Source organism: Phyllopteryx taeniolatus, chromosome 16, assembly GCF_024500385.1.
Source record: "Phyllopteryx taeniolatus isolate TA_2022b chromosome 16, UOR_Ptae_1.2, whole genome shotgun sequence".
NCBI classification, from domain to species: Eukaryota; Metazoa; Chordata; class Actinopteri; order Syngnathiformes; family Syngnathidae; genus Phyllopteryx; species Phyllopteryx taeniolatus.
Window position 1 is genome coordinate 17,083,112 of NC_084517.1, and position 22,198 is coordinate 17,105,309.

Genomic DNA, 22,198 nt, shown 5'->3' on the forward strand with positions numbered 1-22,198 from the left:
CTTAAAAGACAGCAAATGAAAAATGGCCAGAGGAGATTGCTGCGTGGGGATGAATAGCATTTCCCACTCCCTCTTTTGTGGATGGAATATTAATGTGAGCAATGGCCTTTGTGGTACCTTCCAGGCTGCACTCACAAATATCACCATTGAGCCCAGTAGATTTGTGTTGGTGTTCAGAGCGAAGGGCCACAGTTTGCATCTCACTGCACTGGCAGAACATTTTACTGCCTTTTACGGCGCCGAAATCACATCTGTAACCGGGGAGGCGCCGCCCGATGATAGCGCACGACCCCGTGTGGCGGCTCGGCGGGCGACTCTCTTTTGCAATATGGCGTCATCTCCCCACCCTCCGTGAACTTATTATCATTCCCGCCTCACGCTCAGCTCCATGCGAGCCTCTCATTTCTGCTCTGCAAACACATTTGCACTATTTGGATACTGTTCTGTTCTCTGTGCAATCGCTGAACGGATCGGTGGCTTCTCTGGTGAAAATTGCAACTGAGCTCATACAACCGCTTGTGTCGGATCCTTCGATTTGAAAGACTCGCTTCAACGTAAACGTCCACGTTCCATCGTATCTAATAGAAAAGCCTTGAATATTTTCACACCTCTTGCTTGGAAGCATTCACAAAATTACTTTAAGATCACATGTTGGGTCTTAGATCCTTCTTACAGGATTTTAAATGACTTCACATGTATTATGGATTGCTGATGAAAAATCACTTCACCAATCATTAAAAACCCTGTCACGTGAATTCAGATTGAAAATTATGTAGCACTCAGTTGTGGAGATATAGCATTCAACTGTTTTTCACCATTTTAGTTTTCCAGATTTTTTGGGGTTTGTCTAAAACGAGGCCCAATGACGCAGTGTCCGCTGGTGTGGCCACTTTAGAGTGCCTTGTAGTTGACTCTGAGTGCACACATGGCACACAAATAAGAGAAAGACTGACGAGCTCGGAGGGGGCAATTTAAAAGAAAAAAAATATTTTAATATATAAATTACGACTTCAGAGCCAGCGTGTGGACACGGCTTTCGCACAGGCATTTCCGCACATGTCCAGGCCTCATTGTCGCGGAGTGGAAAAGCCTCGTGGCAACCCGGTGGGATATATTACAGCCACCAGAGGCTTTAAGCGGACATATTTTTGCAGCTCAACTATAGTAATGTGTAGGCATAAGAAAGGTGGTAGACGAAGTGCCATGTATTTCCCCAAGACGTAGTAGTGATATTTGATTGACAGTTGACGGTTGAGTGGGGCGTTGTTTTGGCACATTCAGCGGACATGGCCACAGCATTTGAGAGCAGAGAGAATAGTTGATTTTTCACAGTTTGAAGCCACATTTTATAGACAGTAATATTAGATTTTCTTTAACAATTCATATTTGGGAGGCTTGTTAACAACACTTTGTTTTTTCGAGTTTATAAGTCTCACCTCATTTGCAATGCAACATGACATGATGGATATGAGAAGGGGAGCTGCATCCACATTGACTTCCACTCAGGTAATCGTCCGGGCAGCATTATTCTTCTCCTTGTGACTCTGGCATAGAAGCAGAAGTTCAGAACAGTCAGAGAAAGCTAATATCAAAGGATGATGTTTCTATTTTTTTTTTTTTTTCCCCCCACTTGGCAGTATGTGTTCATGAAGGCCATGTTAAATCAAGTTTTTAGAGGATGGGAAATTTCAGCTCACATTAATTAGCATATGGCCTATTTTTTTTTATACAAAGTTTGCTGCCAGATTATTTTTTAACAGAAAAAAAACCTTTTAGACCTGTCCCGGCCAATGTGCTTTTTTTTTTTTTTTTTTTTTTTTTTTCTTTTACCAATGATATACTGATATTTTAAAATTTCTAGATATTTCAGTTGAAGCTACTTTGCTTTATTTGTGCATTTGAAGTCTGTTCTATTGCATTTTTCTTTAGCCTTTTCCCTCTGCTTATCACTGCTTTTGGCGATTACATCCCAAAAAAATACTAGTAAAAATGGAAAAACTAATTTACTGATAATTGATCATTCATTTCCCTGAACATTAATCACGGACACTTCCCTAATCCTTTATCTGCGGCTGTGGCCAGGACACAATTTCATGTGTGTCCTGGCCACTAATTAAAATGATTTCATTTTAAAATTGAAATAATTTCAATTTGTGTTTTCTTCTGGTCAAACAAAAGGTTGAAAAATAGAACGCACTATGATAAGCTCATTTGCTCATCAGTTGTTATAGCTGCGCATATCCATATTTGCGCTTAACTGGGTTCCGCTGCAACATTCAGTTAGAGGTCATTTGGGGATTTCTCGCTTGTGCACAATGCGCCTTGTGTAGCACTAATAATGTCTCCCTAATTAAATGTCACAGCTTCTCCGCACGTAAATGACCTGGAGATAGCGGATACAAACGGCGGCGTCAGCTCCCACAAAGAAACGAGACCGGGGGACTTGCAGGCTGCTCGTGTTCGTTCATTACTGACATACAGTCCGATCTGCATAGTAGACGAGATCCGTTCTTTTTGTTTGCTCGTGTCGGATTCTAATGTTTTTTTTGTTGTTGTTTTGTTTTGTTGCCACCTTCAACAAAAAGTACGCAGCAAACTCGCAGTCACCCTGAGTGTAATTGGCAGCCTTGCAGCACTCTGTTAGTTTGGTTGTTGCATACGTAGCAGAAAACACCTCCATTACCTCGGGCCTTTCCAATGCATCACTGATAAGTCGCTCTCGGTTTTTGCTTTCCTTTGTGCTCTCTCTTTCTCTGCCTCTTCCGAATATCAATATGCTTTTACAATTTTGTGCACTTTTGAGTGGAGCTGGGCGATGAAACAATTTGATTAATTAATTTGAGTTTATTTCTTTTGACAATTTCTGCATTTTTTATCTAGTAGGTTCCAGAGCTCATATTATAGCTTCCAGTGAGTAGTTTTGATATATGTATGTATATATATATATATATATATATATATATATATATATATATGTATTGTTATTTTTTATATAGCCACTGGCGCCTTTGAATCCCTCTAAGAAAGGGACTTGAGCGGAATTATTTTCAGATTGTTTTAGGTACGACAAGAAAGGAGCCTGGTAGAAGGCAATAGCGAAATAAGTCGTCCTGAACCTCGTTGGAAAGCTTTGACACGGGGTATGTGCTTCCAAGTCACAAATATTTTGCAGAGGTTACCTTTAAAAAGCTGAATCTAGCAGTTTGGTAAGTTGTTCAAAGTTTAACATTGGGGATTTTATTTTAAGGCCATATTGCCAAAATTCTACTTCCGGGCTTATTTTCTTCATGTGAAACTAAGTTAAGGTATCTTCATTCGACAAGAAGCCACAACGTAACATCACACATGACAAGGAATGGTTATGCTCAAGCAAACAGTGTGTGGCTTTAGCGGGTAATAATGCCAGATGATGATGTGATGGGCCAAGGAATGATTACTATAGTAACTGTGTATTCATGTACCATCTCTGCATACTGGTAAGCGCTTCCAGGTGTGGCCGAAGGACACGGGAAGCGCAGCACTTGGTCGCCAATCAGGGAGCGGGAACCGAACAGTGGGCACGCTCCACGGGTACACGCCGACCGATTGCGCCGCTCGCCCGCTGCTCGGGACAATATTCTCAACGACGCCAGCCTTCCTGATTGAGCGGCCTTATAGTCACTCATAACCATCATATACGCTCCATAAACTGCTGGGATTGCAATCAAGGGAGCATTCATTGCCGCGGGCTACGAATAGAATTTGAAAGCATTCTCAATGAGACGTAACTCGAACCCCTCAATCACACGTTACAATGCTTTGGAAAAGATTGTGTTTATGGCATCGATATGTAGTAACCTCTCATATCGTCTTAGCCAACAACGAAAATGTATTACTCTTTTAATACTAGTCTATAATGTTATTATAATCAATTTATTACAGTTACAGTCTTCTCCAATCTTATATTGTATTTGTGTAGAATGGCAGTCATCCAGGTCATGGTAATACACAAATAAATAAAATATACATAATGAACAATTGTGAAACATTTTGGTCGTTTATTTTAAAACGGTTTCATTATATCTGAACAACTAGCCATAAAGTAACCACAATTTTAATTGAAACATTCAATTTAAAAATTACTCAAATTGAATGTTATTTTCATCTGAAAAAAAAACGTTTTAAAATGTTTATTAAAAAAATAATTTTGAATACTTTATTTTAATAGTATTTCACATCAAACTGCAGTATCTTTGAAAAAAAATATTGAAATCAAATGTATTTATTTAGAATTTTATTTGTAAAGTTTTCTGTAATTTATTTGAGTAATATTTTGTACCATTTTAACTACTACTCCCAATTAAAAAAATAAAATAAAATAGCCCCAAAAGATGTATTTTTTTATTTTATTTATTTATTTATTTTTTAAATCAGTTCTCTTAACATTATCTGCGAAAGTCTACGAAAACCTTAAAGAATGATGTGCCCTGTATTAACAAACGGCTTTGAGGTCAATTAGACTGCACAGCTGTCAGGTTACAACTCTAGTTATACGCATATGAGTAGTACCGCCCGACGCTGTGTCATCACATCAGCTCCACCTTTTCTCGATTGTCCGGCCTCCACGGGACACGGCGACAATGGACGGACACGTCGCAGGTGATTTGCAGTCAATTGAGTGAGCTACACTCACCTACTGTGTTGACCTTCCCCCGCACATTCACCCAACAGAGGGACAGCAAGCCGGCTTTTATCAGCTATTATTAGACTTAAGCACTATCGAGCCTGTGCGATTGAAGTACTGAGATCTGAAGCCTCAGCGCAGCCTCACAAATCACTGGGACAAATGATGTTCGAGGCTGTGGCTGACATTTTGCAGTGCTGTACACATGGAGGAAATGTTCGTAAAACATAGCATATATGAATATGCGGACAATGATATGTATAATATATGAATACTAACAGTCTGAACTACAATGACACGATATACGACTAGTAAATAATCGAGGGACTTTTTTTTGTGGTGTCATTTGCGTCCGGACTGCAGATGATTGGTGTTTACACGAAGCCACCACTGGCTAATTTAACCATGTCCCTCCCCGCCCATAAATATTCCACCATAACACTGTATTATTATGTTTCATTCTGTTGAGATGATGCTGATTCGACCCCAGTGGGTCTAACAAACACTTGATTTCCCCCCACCCCCCTACCAAATGAGGATGTAAAAGTACTATCATCATCATCACAATGTTGATTCATTCCTCCCAGAAAAGCTACAACCGATCTCCAATACAAATATTTCCCATAAGTCAAATATAATCGTCGGTGCCGCTGTCAACTGCAGCGTTTTATAGTCAGGCTAATAAAAAGAGAACTAAAGGAAAACAAACAACAATTCTCATTAATGAACGCACGCAACTCGGCAGATCTTTCTGCTCGCGCTAAGGTTTACATGAGGTGATAAGCTTCCAGCTCGCATGACAGGATGGAGTAAAGCACGGGTGATTGACTTGAGTTTGATTTATGAAAACGGGATGAATGCACGTCGCTGAGAGCAATGAAACACCCCCGACCCGCAAGAAAGAGCTTCCCAGAAAGGGCACAACTACACATAATGCAGAGACACATGGACACAATAGAGACTCTCGTGAGAACTTCAGTTCATCGAGCATCTAGAGTAGTGGTTTTCAAAACTTCTTACAGAGTATCACCTCAAAAACAAACAAACAAAAAACCTCTCCAAGCACTAACTACCGCAATGATCAACATTAGCCGTAAGTGTTCATTAAGAAAAAAAAAAAACAGCAGGTTTTACTCCTAAAAAAGTATATTCCATATTATTCCAGGCCACTGTAACATTATGCAATTTTAAAATTAACACCATGCTTAAATAAATAAAAAGTACTTCAAGTAAAATAGATTGTAAATAAAAGTTCAAACTTGTACTCATACATTTTTTTTTTTTTTTCAATATTTTTTCAACATTTTCTTCACTAATGCAAATCCCAATGGCATTATCGAGTAATGGTACTTGGTATCGGCATAACTCAAATGTAAGTACTTGCTTACAGTACTAAGAGTAGTTAATACTAGTTTATGGATTGATGATAGAGCAGATTATTGGAAAGCTCAGTAAATCAGAGGGTGCGCAATTTCCCGAAAGGTTCTCGGGGGGGCTTCCACTGTATGTTGTGCCATGCTACTATTTGTCAATTCAGAAGAATCGATTTCCTGTGTGCCGCAAAGGTTCTGCATTTGTTGTGGATTATCGTGCATATTCAACCCGCGATGACTCACTCCTTGCACTTCGGTTGTCGCACATGTGCACTCCCCGCTGCCGTTTTTACTCGAAAGCCCACAGGAGTCCTTAATAGATTAAAAGCACGCCGCTGAGTCGGCCTGCCTCAACCCTGGGCTACACTCTATTTATGCCATTTACATTGTTACCATGGTGAGGAGGTCACATGCGTACAAATTGATTTGGATCCTGCTCTATTAAGAAGGCGGCGGCCCTCCGTGCCCATCATGTAATTATCAAATTATGACTCATTTATTGGGGGGGTGGGGGGGGTAAGCCGGTGTATGGGCAGTGGGCTGACTGCAGCATTTCTCCGCAGCCTGCTCGGCTCACTGTGGACCGGGTCTTTGCCATAAGCTGAGGTGTCATCTCGGGGCCTGTGTTTTCACATTTGAATATGTTGCAGGCTGCATTCAGTGTGTTTGTGTGTGTTATGTTTCTTATCATGCTGAATTTGGGGATTAGCGGTGCTCCACTGCCATCCACGGGCGTGCACGGGTGTTGACGTTGCCACACATTTTCATCACTCTGACTGTATTAAAAATGCCCTTTATAGATGGAGCGTGCCTAAAGGCTGCTGCAAAGTAGCAATTTTTTCTGTGATCATGTTCAAACCTGTAGGCTCTATTTCAAAAAAGAACCATGTATGTACATTGCAAATGTAGGTCAAAGCATTTCAACACAAACAGTGAAAACACTGGAGAAACACTTTTTTTTTCCAACCAATAAGAAATAATAGAAATGTAACTTATCAGCACTAAAGTCAAGCTGTCACCATCAACAATTCCTTTGTTAACTGTGCACAAAGGTTAAAGGTGGGCATACTTCATTAGTCGTGCATTTTTTAGCGAGGGTGTGTCTGCGAGTGCACGACAAATGATTGACACCTCGTAAATCACACCTTCCAGCTCTGATTGTTTGTTTTTCGAGATGGCTGATGGCGGCCGACTGGTTAGAGCGTCAGCCTCACAGTTCTGAGGACCCGGGTTCAATCCCCTGCCCCGCCTGTGTGGAGTTTGCATGTTCTCCCCGTGCCTGTGTGGATTTTCTCCGCGCACTCCGGTTTCCTCCCACATCCCAAAAACATGCATTAATTGGAGACTCTAAATTGCCCGTAGGCATGACTGTGAGTGCGAATGGTTGTTTGTTTGTATGTGCCCTGCGATTGGCTGGCAACCAGTTCAGGGTGTACCCTGCCCAATGACAGCTGGGATAGGCTCCAGCACGCCCGCGACCCTAGTGAGGAGAAGTGGCTCAGAAAATGGATGGATGGATGGAGATGGCTGATTTGTTCACAAATCATATGTATCCTGTACTTCTGTCAAATCAGGATAACTTTATGCACAAAAGTCAAAGTTTTTTTTTTTCAATCGTCAACTCCCTCTAAGTAACATTTTCACATTCTTAACTGTCATAAAAGTGTAAACGAAGTTCAGACTAAATGAAACCAAACAAATAAAACAAAGATGATGATGCATGCATGACACCATTTTTTGTTTTACACCAGACTGAAAGAGCGAGAGGTTGGGCGTGAGGTTCTGTCAAGGTTTTCTTGAAATCCACAGAAAGTGTGAACAAAAAGGCTGAGAACTGAAGCTAATGGCCTCAGAGCAGGCAGAGAATAGACAAGTATTCAAGTTGAACTTCAACGGCTGTGAAAACTAATCTAAAAACAAATGAAAATGACGATTTTCTGCTTGATAACGGTTGTCAGATTTCATTAAGTAAGCCAGACAGTGTCTGGATTTCCATCTGTCAGATGAACCGTCTCTACCTTCAAATACATTTTTTTCCATTGCGCCCCAAAGACGCAATTAGCTGTGTAAATAAAAGGAAAGTGAGAGTTGTGTAATGCAGCAAACAAGCAGGGGGGCGAGGCTACAACACACGCAGCCCAATGCAACCTCGTTGGCAGAGGTAATTAATCTATGGATGATCAAGTTTGCTCCCCGTGCCAAAAGGTTCCATTATGTGAGATAGTGATTTTTTTTCCCCTCTTCTCTTGCCTTATTAATACTTCTTCTGGCATATTAAATGAAGCGGCTAAAAAAATACACATCTAAATTCATGTTTGAGCCTCTGCTGCCACCCAGTGAGTGAATCTAAATGTGCAGAATAACAAAATAGTGAGGGAATGAATGTGATTTACTGATGCATTGGGCGAGTTTGGTGGTAAGCATGCAAGTACTGATGAAGTCAATGAATCCTAGAGCTCAATTTGTTTGGTTGTTTTATTTATACTGTACGAGGAATTGTTCTAGTTCCTTTGTCTGTTGCTGAATTTCTCTCTTTTTTTTTTTTTTTTTTTTTTCTTTGCAAGAATGTGACACTAAACAAGGCTGCCACATGCCCTCCTCCATCTCCTTCATGCACTGCCGCGGGGTGACATCCACCTGCCACCAAGTTTGCGAGCTTGGCGGTGAGATGCAGCACCGCCTGCAGCCACACGGGGGCACTCTTGCACTCTGGCTGCACTCAATATAGAACCGGCGAGGACGCCTAACACGTTTAGCCCGCAGGTGAGGTGAGGAGAGCTGACATTTGATATATATATATATATATATATATATATATATTGTGTGTCATGTGACAGGCACACCCCGAAGGCACTCATATCACTCACGTGGAAGTGGGCGGGGGGGGGAGGGGGGTGCAATGAATAAGTCAGCAGAGCAGGAGCAAAGACGGAAGATGAGCTGACGCTTTTATTTGAGAGGTCCCCCTCCTTCTTGCATCATGAGACTTGCTGCTTCCTGCCAGATAATGACACCATTGTCGCCAATGGGATGACGTCCCATCACACACATTCACACTACTATGAGATATTAGAGTAGGGGTGTCCAAACTATTGACTGGGGGCCACTATACTAAGTAATTTCTATATTGGGTAGCGAGGCAGAAAGAGAAGAAAAAAACAGTTGGCTTCTCTCACTTATTTTGCACCAATCATACATTAAACACGCCTCTGAATCGCAATTGTTTTGCGACACTTTCTGCTCTGTGTCAAGGTTGGCTTCGGATTCTGAACATGCTGCAGGGGCGGATCTATTCTAGTGGACTGCAGGGTCACTGACCACCAAGTTTTTGCTTCATCATCAAGCTTTTTTTTTTAAATTTTAATTAAATGCAGTATATCATTGTTGTCAGGCAGTAGTCTCGCATCACCAAAACCACTCCTTTTCAGGCAATTATTTTTTTTAAAATGCCATCTTGTTCGAGTCTATTTCAAAAGTCAATAAGAGCCATGAGTGACCCAACAATCAAAACGAAGAGCTGACTAGTAATAGGCGGAAACTAATCTTCACACCAACCGACCCTCGTGGCTGACGGGCTTCCTTCTGCAATGAATCGTTACTTCTAGCGATTTTTAACAAAACACACCTGTTCAAATGTACCCAACCTATTTTCACTCGCTTTTCTCTTTAAAAAAAAAAAAAAAGAAAAGAAAAAACTTGCTTTCAATCTTGCGGTGGCAAAATGCCGCAAGGCTCCTCCAGAGTCGAGAAGAGGTGGAGTTATACAACACACCCGACAGTTGACGTGTCCAAGAGAGTAACATCCTCGCTCTCAAGTTTTTTTTGTTTTAAACACTTTAGATTGTTTAATTTCTAAGATCATTTGGGGACTGACCATGAGAATTGATTTGTGAAAAAAATGTGAAATTGATCATATTTGGACATGCAAGGGTTCTGGTGGACAGCAATATACATAACAATATACATATGTGTTTCACATATCTTTATGGATTGGTTTTAGCGTGTTAAATAAATTGAAGAAGAATTTCAAAGTAGAACTTGCATTTGTCGATATTTCTCTATGCGGCCCATGGAAGACAGTTTGGATGCACCTGTATTAGCGCCTCCATATTAGATAGCTACAATTTAAGTCAATGGTTCACTTGAGTTCATTTTCTGTTCTTGTGTTCACACAGATCCAATCTGGCGCCATCTTGGTGTCAGTACAGTATGTTGAAGTGAGTTGAGGAGTTTGATTGAGACGCAAGTAGTGCTTTGCCGTCATCTCTTGGCATCTGTAGGCCTTTTGCAAATCTTTGCGAGTGGGTACCAATTACTCGCGGATTTTTCGCCAGTCGCAGCAGGTCTCGGTCCCGATTCCTACAGGTGCTACTTGACTTGACTCCTTCACAATGAAAACGCTGAACAATACCATACCGAACTGTGATCTATGAAAGGGTGCACAATTTCCAATTACGAATGAATAATATCACACGGAACTGTTGGACTTGCTGGAAACACAGACTGAACGGCCGATCAGATTGCTGTGCTATTATCCCCTATGCTGCTGACAGTCACCATGGGACCTATTTGCACGACATCAGGGAATTGCTAGGATTTCCTATCATGCATTACTCATTATTTGGCATTACAGTCCCCATTTTGCCTGGAGCGACAGCATCTCTCAGCATTCACACTCGTTCACCCTGATATGCGCTGCGAGCCCAAGCCGTGACGGATCAGCTATCAATCTTGCATTTAATCCCCCCCCCCCCGCTGTTGAACTGTTCTCGCCACACGTTCTCAGACCATCAATAGGACAGACAGATGCTGACAAATGAGTTGCCACGATGCCGGGTGACGGCTCGCCCGGCCACCCGCTAATGTCCCGACAACCTTTAAAAACAATCCCCCCGCATCGATCCGGTAAAAGACAGGAGTCGATGCTGCCAGCAAATTACAAGGCACGCATCTGCTTTGTGAAATGAGACACACACTTTGATGTCCAGACCTCTAATATCGACACACACACACACACACACACACATACACATCTGGTTGTGAGTCAAAAAAAGAACAGAAATGTCAGAGAGAGCGGAAAGAGAAAGAGTGGCTACGAGCTGTTTGGGAGGGGATGGGATGCGAGGCAGCCAATGTGATGCTGTGAATCTCGAGGAGGCGAGGACTGAGGGAGGGAGGGAGGGAGGGCCGAGGCTCAGGATGTCATTCCGAGACGGACGATTCCTGCGTGATGCTGCTCTCCTCAAACAGGTCTCAGCGAGCGGCGAGTCCGGTAACCACGTCAGCTGGCTGATTTGATCCCGCTCTTGCCGAGTCGGAACCGAACCGGCCGGAGGGGACCGGGCTCTGGAGGAGAGAAGGGTCTAGGGTGGGCTGTAGGGCCATCCGGGGGCCACCCCACACCGTAGGAGGCAAACATGAGCGTTCCCATGTTAAAGATCGGGGCGGTGCTCAGCACCATGGCCATGGTGACCAACTGGATGTCTCAGACTTTACCGTCTCTGGTGGGACTCAACGGGACCGCCATCTCCAGAGGGGGCACCTCAGAGAGGATTGTGAGTGTGGGTACCACTTACTTTTTTGAGTGTGGGGGAAGGGGGGTGGGGGGCTGAGAGAATTTGTTGGGATTTGAGTTGTGTGTTGCACTGCTGCAAAGGTCCATCTTATCCCTCAAAGAGAGCAATGATGGCAGCAGACACCCGTGTTGAGAGCAATGTCAAAGTGTGAGAGTCGTCTTTTTGGGATAGCGATGCGGCTGTTAATGATGAGTGATGGTGAAAAGCAGTGGAAGGACATAGTGGTGATTGTATGTTTTATGGTGTGTGTGTGTCTCTCTCACTTTGGGAGTGATTCTGATGCCATCGGTCAGTCATCATGGTGGGACTCAAAGGGTGATGTTATAGACGACTGCAGAATTATTGATGAAATGCAACTTGTTTTCTTAAAGGCAGATGGTCACAGATGACTTGTGGTTCTGTTCAAGGTTCCTCTGTTGGACTTTTTAATTATTTTTTTGTCTCCCATTGTTCATTGACAAAAGTGCTTGTTTGTGTGAAGTGAAATAGAGTGGTCCTAATCAGTTTTTCATGGAACTTTTGGTATGAATTATCATTATCATCAAGATTTTATTGAATCAAACTGAATTGACCAGCAGTGAACCCAACTGAATTTAATCAAATTAAATGAAACCAGTATGAATTAGTTCAAATCAGTCCCAAAATAAACACCACCAAATGAAACTGAACTGACCAGCAGTGACTCAAAAGTTGAATAAACTGAGTTGAATCAGCACAACTGAACACAATTAAATGAAGTGAATTGAACAGATTGAGACAAACAGCTCAAATAAAATTGAACTGGAACTTCACTAGCAGTGATTTAATAGTTGAATACATTGAATTGAATCACATAAAGTTGATCAGAAGTGAATACAAGCAACAGAATCGAATCAGCAGAACTGCACCAAATTGGATTAACTGAATGAATCTAATACATTAACCAAACTTAGCCTTACGGAGTTGAATCAAATGGAATTCAAATGCAACTGAACTGGAATTGAAATGATCAGAAGTAACTCAAGTCAAATTGAATTGAATAGAACACAAGCGGATCAACCAAATTCGACCAAACTGAATTGTGCAGAAGTAAATCAGTTCCAATGAAAGTGATTGCCACAGTAGTGACTCAATTAAACCTAAATGAACTGAATTAAATTCAACTAAACCAAGCCAAATTAAACCCAAAGGAGTGATCAAAAGTGAATCAAGTTAAATTTAAATATTTTGGACCAACCAAGTTCAAACCAGGTTTTACTGAATCAGATTGAATACAGAATTGAATTAAAGTGAATCAAAAGTTAAATACTTTGAATTTAATCTTATCTGAGCTGATAAGAAGAAAATACATTTGAATTGAATCAGCAGAATTTACCCAAATTTGATTACCGGTAATTGAATTGAATTTGACAGACTAAACCAAACTGAATTGAAATCAAATGGAATTGAACTAACTGAACCAACCAGAAATTAGTTTAAAAGCATCTAAAATAAATGGAACACAAGTCAAATAAAATAAATTGAACCTAACCAAATCCAACTGAATTCATTTGAATGGGTCTGAATTGAACAATAGTAAAATCAGTTCAAATGAGTGTAAATGCAATGCAAGTGAATTGAATAAACGGAATCCAGCAAACCAAACCAAAACGTAACGAATAGAACTAAAGCCAATTAACTGGAATTTAATTTAATTTCAATGACTGGAAAGGGAGTAGATCGACTCACAAATTAACTGTATTTCATTGAATCTGACTTAATTGACCAAAAGTGAAACAAATCAAAACAGCCCCATTTGCAGTAAGTGTAGCAGAAGTCAACCAATTTGGACTATTAAAATGATTTAAATGGAATGAACCAAACTGAACCTAACCAATATGAATTGAACCAAGCTGGATCAACCAGAAATGAAATTGATCAAAGTTGAATGCAAATTGAATTATGTCCTTGTCATTGATTCGAAAGTGTTCGGCGACGACGTTTGGGGGATTTGTTCATTTATATTTCATTAAGACGCACAAACATGAACTTTGCACCTTTGCTGATGGGCGGTGTTAGAAGATGATTATTCAACACCATTAAGTGAATTCATTTGTCATTTTCCGACGTTCCCGCGGTGAGCGATGCCTCTGCTTTCACCCTGAGCACGTTTTCAAACGGCCCCTCGCCCGATAATGCAAATGCAGCGTTCTGTTCAAACGAAGGAAGGAAATTTAACATCCCGAGAGATGTGAGGCCATCTGGATATGAAGTACACGCACAAGTGTGTATGTGTGTCTATTTTTGGTGGTTTAACCATGTATTCTGACTATATTTGTCTTAAGGGGGCGGCAATGTCCATCTGTTTTAAGACGACTTTCATCATTTAATCATGTTTTAGTCAAAAGCGCAGTCACGAGGTTGAAGAAACACACGGAGCCTGAAACTTTCGTAATGTGAACACGCCTCAGCAGGCTATTTGCAGTAAAACATCACTGTAAAAGGTGCTCAAAGTGTGAGAAGGGTTTGAATTATTTACACCACTAAACTCTGGAAATCCTGCCCGACAACGACATTTCCCTTCGGGGTGTGCGCCCTTGCTTAATCCATCCATTTCACTTTATCTCGCTCGCAGTCGAGTGGGAGATGAAATAGGTTGCCAGCAAACTCAGAATTCTGATTGAGACTCGTGGCTGAAGTCCTCTATTTTGCATTTCAAAGCAGCAGGCGGAATCAAAAATATACATAGTTACGAGGAGAGATTTTATTGCAGGTATTGTGCAGCCGCCTTTCGTCAGCGTTTCATCAAAACTCACAGGGCCGGTTTGATGGCGCCGCCTTGAATGGGTAGCATATGTGATGGTAGATAATCTCCCCCTCATAAATAATAAAAGTTGAACGTAAAGGCCTCATCAGGTCCCATCACGATTAACGAGACGTTTCCCGGCCATCTTGACTCACCAGCGTGTTTGGTGCTCTTATCAAAGGCGATGTCGCGACGCTCTTGTGGCACTCGGGTGCCAGCCAGCCAGCCAGCCAGCCAGCCAGCCCGCCGCTGGCAAACACACGGCTTCTGCTCGCCCTTTCGCACACGCGTCCTACATTCGGTCTAAGTTCAGCGTCGGGTCCCCTCCGCTTTCAAACAGAGTCATCCTGAGGAAATGGACGAACGGCTTGACGCCGGACCGCACGTGATGTCAGTAAATGCAACGCTGCCTGGATGCTTGCGCACATCTGGATAGTGCAAAATTGTGTTTCCTTAATGAGTGCGAAAGGCCCTGAAACGCTCAACGCTGCCACGTTTTGTAATACGTTGGAACGCGAAGCATTGTGGGTATAGAACTGGCAAGACGTGCTAAACGAACTAAACGACGGCAACTAGAAAACTCGACAAGTAATCATTTTACTGCAGATCTCCAACATTGGAAAAAAAATGGCCACTATTCGTATTTGCTTATTTGTCTATTAATCATCAGGATACTTCCTTTTTCATGGAGGATGATCATTCACATTACAATAAAGCAAATGATGAAAAGTGAACATGCATTTCTCGATCTGCACCATTATTTGGAATTTGCACAAAAAATGTTTATTCTTTTGACAAGTTGTAGTTAAATCCTGCTAAGGATATTTATTTGACTATATAAAGCTTCTAAAACTATTGCAATGCATTTACATAAGGATACATTCATAAGTATTAAAAAAAAAGTCTAACATCATGCACTTGACAAAAAAAGCCACTTTTTACTTTGTTATTTTATTAGGCATTATTTGGGAAATTTGACAAAGCCAGAAATGAATATTCATCGAGTAAGGAAGCAGTGACTGTCCTGCACAAAATTTATAGTCCAAAGGTTCTTGCGTTTATACAATGAAAACCACCATGTACTGTGCATCTGCATTTTTAGAATAAAATAGTCTTTACTCAACTCTAAATAAGGAAACTTTTGTTTTACGGCATCAAAATGGAAGGCAGCAGCACACGAGAACAACAAAAGTCAAAGGTTCAATTATTGGAACAAGATTGGCTTCTAGACTGCTATCAATCATCGTCATTGCCTCCCCTTTTAAACGCAGATTTTTGATCTATTACAGTATTTACAAAAACAAATTAATGGGGGAAACAACCGTCTAGACTAAAAATGTTTTTCAATTTAAGATTGTAACTATGAAACTCGTTAAAAAAAAACTGCTTTACTTAGACTCAGAGTGAAACAAAAGCTAATTGTAATAGTCTCGATTCATTTTCAGTCACTGGAATAGAAAGATCTGAGTGTGTAAATAAAAAAAGTTCAGGGATGCACTGCTCTTTCTTTACTCAAACTCATATTCATATCTGTGAATGTGTGATAATGTGAATACATTGACTTCTAGACCTGCGTGTGTTATCTTCAATTTAAAAAAAAAAAAAAAAAAAGCTCTGAAGCAGCTGACAGAATAGACTTTTTTATTTTTTTATAGCATACCAATCAAACTGTGATTGAGGTCAGTGTGGCGCTGTCCGTCAAGCGCTGTAAACCTTTACATCCACTGTGTGGCCCAATAAAGCAAATTGTGTTGATCGATTACACGCCGCTGATTAAACGGCTGCAGACTTTATAGGAGCGGCTTTGTGGCAATTTACAGCGGTCACCTTAAATTTGTACAAATCAAACCCACAACAGGATTGAAACAATTGGCCATGGACGTGATCGATTGCAATTTTTGATCATCAAGAATTTGGTCCATGGTGTATAATTGATAGGCAGCAATTAGCAGAGGTGGTGTCGATTGAGTAAACTAGTTTGCTGTTTAAAGGGTTGTAACACCGACTGTCGAGGCTATTCATTAGCCCGTCTATGGCGGTTTGCTTTGAGCGTTAGCATTGAGATAGCTATCGTGGTCATTCTTATTTCAAATCAACTTTTCCCTTTGAAAATGAATGGAAATGGCATTCTTCCATTCCTTGCAAATAAGAAAGTAGTGATTGGTGTCAAGAACTCAAGTTGAAGTGATACTGTTCAACTGCTCGAAGCCATTTGTTGAGACGGAGCTGAATTTAGCCTGGGTTGTCAGTGGAGACATTCTTAACCGCATGTGTAGGTTTTTGCTCTCCTGAGTGGCAGTAAAAAAGCTCGAGCCAATAAATGTCGGCGATCTCGCTATTGCTAGGTTGCAAAGCAAACACACGCACAACGTCCTTGCACTTCCGTTACATTTTTGGAAATCAGATAATCTGTAAACCAAGTATATATTGTAAGAGGAGTTTGAACTCATACCGAAGTGTTTAATGTTGCGTGGTATATTTAAAGGAAAGTATTTGAGTGTGTGTAGTTTTATCTGCTTGCGTTTGATTCCATTGCCACACCGATATTGTAGAAAAATATTATCTGGTTGTTTGGCATTCATATTTGTGAGGAACACCAATGTCCTCTGCAACATTAACTCGAATTGTAGAGAGGTTGCGTTTTTTGTTTTTCTTGTTTGTTTTTTAAAATTGGTCATAGCCTCTTAAGTTCTTCTTAAATCCTGCTGAAAGTGAGACCTTCGACGACTTCGACAAAAAAATGTATATAATAAATAACATATTTTTGGGTCCCTTAATGCTTACAACAATAAAGATATGAATTACAGGGGAAAACATGACTGCTTAATACTTTGTTCTTTAATATTTATTTAACTTTACAACAGAGGGGAATTTTCCGGTACAAAAAAAAAATAATTATGAATTTATCTTGAGATTTAGGCCATAAGTGTTTGCAGTAGTATATAAGCAACAAAATGAGTGTTGTGGCAAAACATTTACGCATGATGCCCTTCAACGTTAAATCACATTTCGTCGACGCCTTTATTTTCTTTGCTATGAAGTGATGACTTCAAAAATAAAAAACTCTCTCAGATGTGAAAACATGTCATCTTTGATATCCAGAGAGAGTGTTAAACTGTAATAGGTTAATGCACTCTAAGCATTAACATAAACCTTATAAACACATTAATACTGTATATATGCTAGACATTGCATCATAAGGGGAATATGAGAGGATGGAGAAGGATGTAAGTCACACTCACTGTCTCATGAGAAAGTCAAAATATAATAAACATTTAATCTTTAAAATCGGCACAAGAGCTTATTACTGTAAAGTGAGTGGGGTTCTGCGGGCGTTTCAATACTTTTGGTCGGATAATGTATTGTACAAAAAAAAAAAACAACAAGCAGCCCACAGAGAGATTTTTTTGAGGTTAGTTCACGCACGTTTAAAGACAATTCTATCTTGATTCACAAACTCAGCTTGTTGCTTCAATGCATGCATTCCCAAAATGCATCTCTCACTCCCCCGACCAACCTCTCGTTTTTTTCCCTCACGCCATCTCTTGCAGATGTGACGGCGAGTCCAGCTGACGGTTTCATGGGCCAACTTGCTGCGCTGGCATCGCCCAGTGCTTATGAAGGTTCTAATAGACTTCCCGTCATGCTCATAAAAGTAGGGAGCGACAGATTTATGATCTCATTTAGCCGCGCCTGTACAGCAGCCAGCTCCAGGGTCGCTCTAATGAAACACCGGAGGAGTCTATTCTCTCGACAGCGATACCTGCAGCTCGGACGCCTAATTGGATAATCCCACGGAACTTTGTTAATCATTAAGGGGCTCTCACAGCTTCATTGCTGCTGAGCGATGCTCAGATAATTGCAGAAGTTGATTAGTTAGTCCGTCGTCATGTTCGCCCGCTCAACTGCGCAGTTTCTACGCTCCATTGATTTTAGCTGCCATGTGCTGATGGCCAAATATTTGTTATGGCAGGGGTCCCCAAGCACCAGCCCACAGGCCATTTGGTACCGGGTCTCACATATTTTATTGATCAGAGTGTGAAAAAAAAGTTTTATTGTGCAAATCAGGTGCATTTGTTTGTGCCTCTGTCAAAACACTAATCTAGGTCACATGCGGGGGGGTGGGGAGTAAACCCACAATTTAAAATGAGTTTGCTTTCGGTTCTGTGAAAAATGACGAATCTTACTGAAACTTAGTCTCAACATTCTTCTTGTGTATTATATGGATGTACAGCAGTGTTCCCCAACCTTCTTTGCACCGTGGACCGGTTAGGAGTCGGCCTTTTTTCTGACGGACCGGCTGTGGTGGCGTGTATGTATGTATGAAAACCATATGAAAACCACGCCCCCTTGGAACATTCAGCTGTCAATCAAATACATGCTTCCTCCCTTGGCTGCTTTTGGTGTGGATGGCGACTCTTGGATGGGTTAATGGGTACATCAGCGCTATTGTTATTTAACATCCCACCCTAAGAGTGCCAAACTGGACAGGACACAGGAAACAAGATAATTGCAATTCAGACCGTTACCACAAATGTATATTCACGAAGCGCTAACTAACACTGAGCCCTGACGTGGCCATCGTCAAACAGTGGCGATAAAGTCCGCTGGCCAAATTAGCCACTATAAATGGCAGTCTAGTCAACACGTTTCGTGAGTCAGTGTCAGCCTTTCAGACGGTTACTTGCAGTTTATTGGTTTCTGTCAGGAGTCTGATGGTGGGGGAGAGGAAATACTGCCAAGGCTCCAAAAAGCATCAAAGCAAAAATGGTCATAAATGGACACCCTGATTGATTTTTCATCATCTGCCCTCTGCAAAACAGTCGCTCAACTCAATGTCGCGGTCTTGTTCCCCCGCTCCTCTCACCATGAATCTGACAGCTTCATGTCTGCTACTTGCATATTCTATTTAATCCTTCACAGCTAACCGACCCATTTATGTGACAGTGAACGCAACGCCTCTTCTCGCCTTAAAGGGGACATAGTATGTAAAAATGGACTTTTTGAGGAGTTAAACTGCTTTTCTCAGCTCTGCTTCCTCACGTAGAAGCAAGCAGTTGGCCACAGCGCACACAGACTGGCAAGACGATGTGAGTCAGTCTGTTGAGCGACGCAGACAAGGAGATGTCCAGAGATCCAGACAGATGTTAGGCTAACACTTGCTAGAGTGATTCAGCCCGATTATATGCATACACTCGCTGGCAACATCCAGCCTGTCATCAGGCATACACTTGCCGGTGAGATCCAACCCGACATTACGCTTACACTCACTGGCAAGATCCAGCCCATAATTAGGTATACACTTGCCATTGAGATCCATCCCAACATTGTGCATACACTTGCTGGCAATACCCAGCCTGTCACTAGACATACATTTGCCGGTGAAATCCATCCCATAACGAGGCATAAATTCGCTGGTAAGATCCAGCGAGTCGTTAGGCATACACTTGCCGCTAAGATCAAGCCCGATGTTATGCTACACTCACCGGCGAGACCCAAACTATCATTGGGCATACAATTATCTATGAGCTCCAGCCCATTATATCTACGATATCTTTTGTTATATCGCACAGCTCTAATTGGAGCAGGGTATCCAGTCGCTTACTTTCATGAGACGGGTCCGCCCCCTAAAAACAAGTTAATTTCAAGTCAAGAACTAGGTTATGTAAAGTGTACTATTTGAGGTATTTAGATCTACAGTACATCTCAGACATGATATGAAGAAAAATAAACGGCAAATGGCAAAAAAATAAAAAGTACTACATGATAGTTCCATCCTGGTGAATCCAGCTCGCTCTAAACGTTCTTCCTGAGCGGCAGAGTTAGAGGGGAATGGAAATTGGATCGGATTCAAATGCGCTCTTAATTTCAGCCCGGCATTTATGAAATATTAATACGCAGGAGAAGCTTATGGAGAGAAAAAAAAAAAATAAATGAGGAAGCGCAGCATGAGGTTGAAAATTAAGGGGTGTGTGTTACGGCAAAAGGAATAACCTCCAGCCTTCCTCAGCTAAACTTTAAAACTTGGTGCCCACCATGTGATATACTGTTTTAAAAAAGTAATCCATTAAAAAAAACATTCATTCATGGGTTTCTGCAACTGTTTGCATGAAGCCTGTTATGGGATGCGGAAGCACGGAAGGCAGGACATATGGAAAAGTCTCCCAGTTAAGTGCACGCTGCAATCAGACACCATCTTTTCTCCACCTGTTACGACGGCAACAAGAAGCCAGCTTCACCTGCTCGTGCGCCTTCTCACATACAAACTAAAACCACGCCCACACAGATGTGCAGCAATGCATCGCAGCAGCGCTGCTTTCCAAACAAATGCTCACGGGGGGCTTTGTCGCATATAAAATGGCATGCATTATTAAAAAGGCCTCGGAGAGGGGATTGTGCAAATATATAGATGCTCACAGAAATACACACCAGCACAGTCACGCTGCAGAATAACAATAAATGCGGACTATAAAGCGGATCCCACATCCCACTTCTGTCTTTGAAAGATGAGAGAGTTCATTCAAAAGTGCAGTCACAAAGCCCTTGTGAAGTTTGAAACACCAACATGAAGGGAAAGGTCCCACTCCCAATCATCAAGGCACTGCAAAAGAAGATTTCAAGTTAAGCACACAAGACTCACCAGATGTAGAAGTGGAAACTTCATCCCAGCCAAGAGTTTTTATTCATTCCAAAGGCCGTTGTCGTCAAAGTGGAATAATGTTTTCTTGTCACGCAAAGGCTTGATGAATCTTTCAGAATGCCAAGCTTTCAAACAAGTTGTATTCCAATTCCAACCACATTTGCTTCCTGAGGTTACGCCGCTTGACTTCCTGTCTGTCAAAGTCAAACAGGAAATGGCACATTAAAACCACAAGAGATGAAATTAATGATCCGTTTTAAACAGGTTTTAGTTATTATTTCATACATGCATTTTTTAATTCCAAATTGTGTTTTATTGAAATTGCACTTTATTAGATTTATACTTTCATTGATTTATTTGTATTCAACAAATTCTCTGAACCTCATTTGGTCCAAGTATTTTGTTTGTTTTGCTGTTTGTTAAATTGTTCACACATTTATTTCCACTTGCACTCAACCATTTGTTTTATTTGCTCTCAACCCCTTAATGCATTTTTGCACCTTAACGACAAAAGCCACAGTTCCCTCTTGCGTTAAAACCAGCCAATCAGTAATTTAGTTTTTATGCTTTCGTCTTCACAGCTTGACTTTTATTGAGAAGTAAGAAACCAACACAGGCCATCCCATTTTAAAATGTGCCTTGTTGGGGATGATATTTACTATATATGTAAGTATATGTATAAAATGTCCAAATGAAAGCGTTAACTCATGATTAATCACAACAAAAGTATCGCATTAATCATGTATTAACTCAGATTAATCCCACAATTAATTCTGACCACTCCCGCTCCTTTACCGTCACCGCGGATGGATATCTGAAATGCGGTGCGGGTTGCTAAAAGGTCAGTGATCAGGTCAATGCTTACGCCAGTGCAAAGATGATTGAGGAGACTCACTGGTGTGCTCGGCTTCAAGTTTTGCTTCAAACGTTCCGATAAAACAAAGGTAATTTGCATATAGTACAGCGCTAAACTCTGTTTTCATCGTAGCATGAGTTTAAAATACCATCTGGAAGCAAAATGTGTTGTGTATTTGGCACATGAGATTAATTGCAATTCATCAAAATTCAAAAGCGTGATTAATCTGATCGAAAAATGTATCGATTGACAGCCCTAGTATGTACAGGATGTATACATACACAAATACTAGCCTACCTTTTACAATGTATGAATTAGCTGTTGAA

The 22,198-nt window shown here is 41.2% G+C and overlaps 1 protein-coding gene and 1 long non-coding RNA gene across 7 annotated transcripts in view; one reads left to right on the plus strand and one right to left on the minus strand.

The window, feature by feature from the left end:
• LOC133465622 (uncharacterized) overlaps window positions 1–21,213 on the minus strand; it is a 62,741-nt gene extending 41,528 nt beyond the window's left edge. For all 3 annotated transcript variants that reach the window (XR_009784687.1, XR_009784689.1, XR_009784688.1), the window contains exons 1-2: window positions 21,017–21,213; window positions 1,437–1,544 (exon numbers count right to left, since the gene is read on the minus strand). This is a non-coding gene — a long non-coding RNA (uncharacterized LOC133465622). The remainder of the gene's footprint in view (window positions 1–1,436; window positions 1,545–21,016) is intronic.
• The window catches only part of olfm2a (olfactomedin 2a), a 55,951-nt gene that overhangs the window by 15,386 nt on the left and 18,367 nt on the right, over window positions 1–22,198 (plus strand). Inside the window, exon 1 of one of the 4 annotated variants that reach the window (XM_061748615.1) lies at window positions 11,237–11,597. The exons of 2 other annotated variants lie outside the window; for them this stretch is intronic. In XM_061748615.1, coding sequence (XP_061604599.1) covers window positions 11,454–11,597 — 144 coding nt within the window. In that variant the 5' untranslated portion in view covers window positions 11,237–11,453. Of the gene's footprint in view, window positions 1–11,236; window positions 11,598–22,198 lie in introns of those variants that run through there. One more of the 4 variants, XM_061748616.1, reaches the window with a different exon arrangement.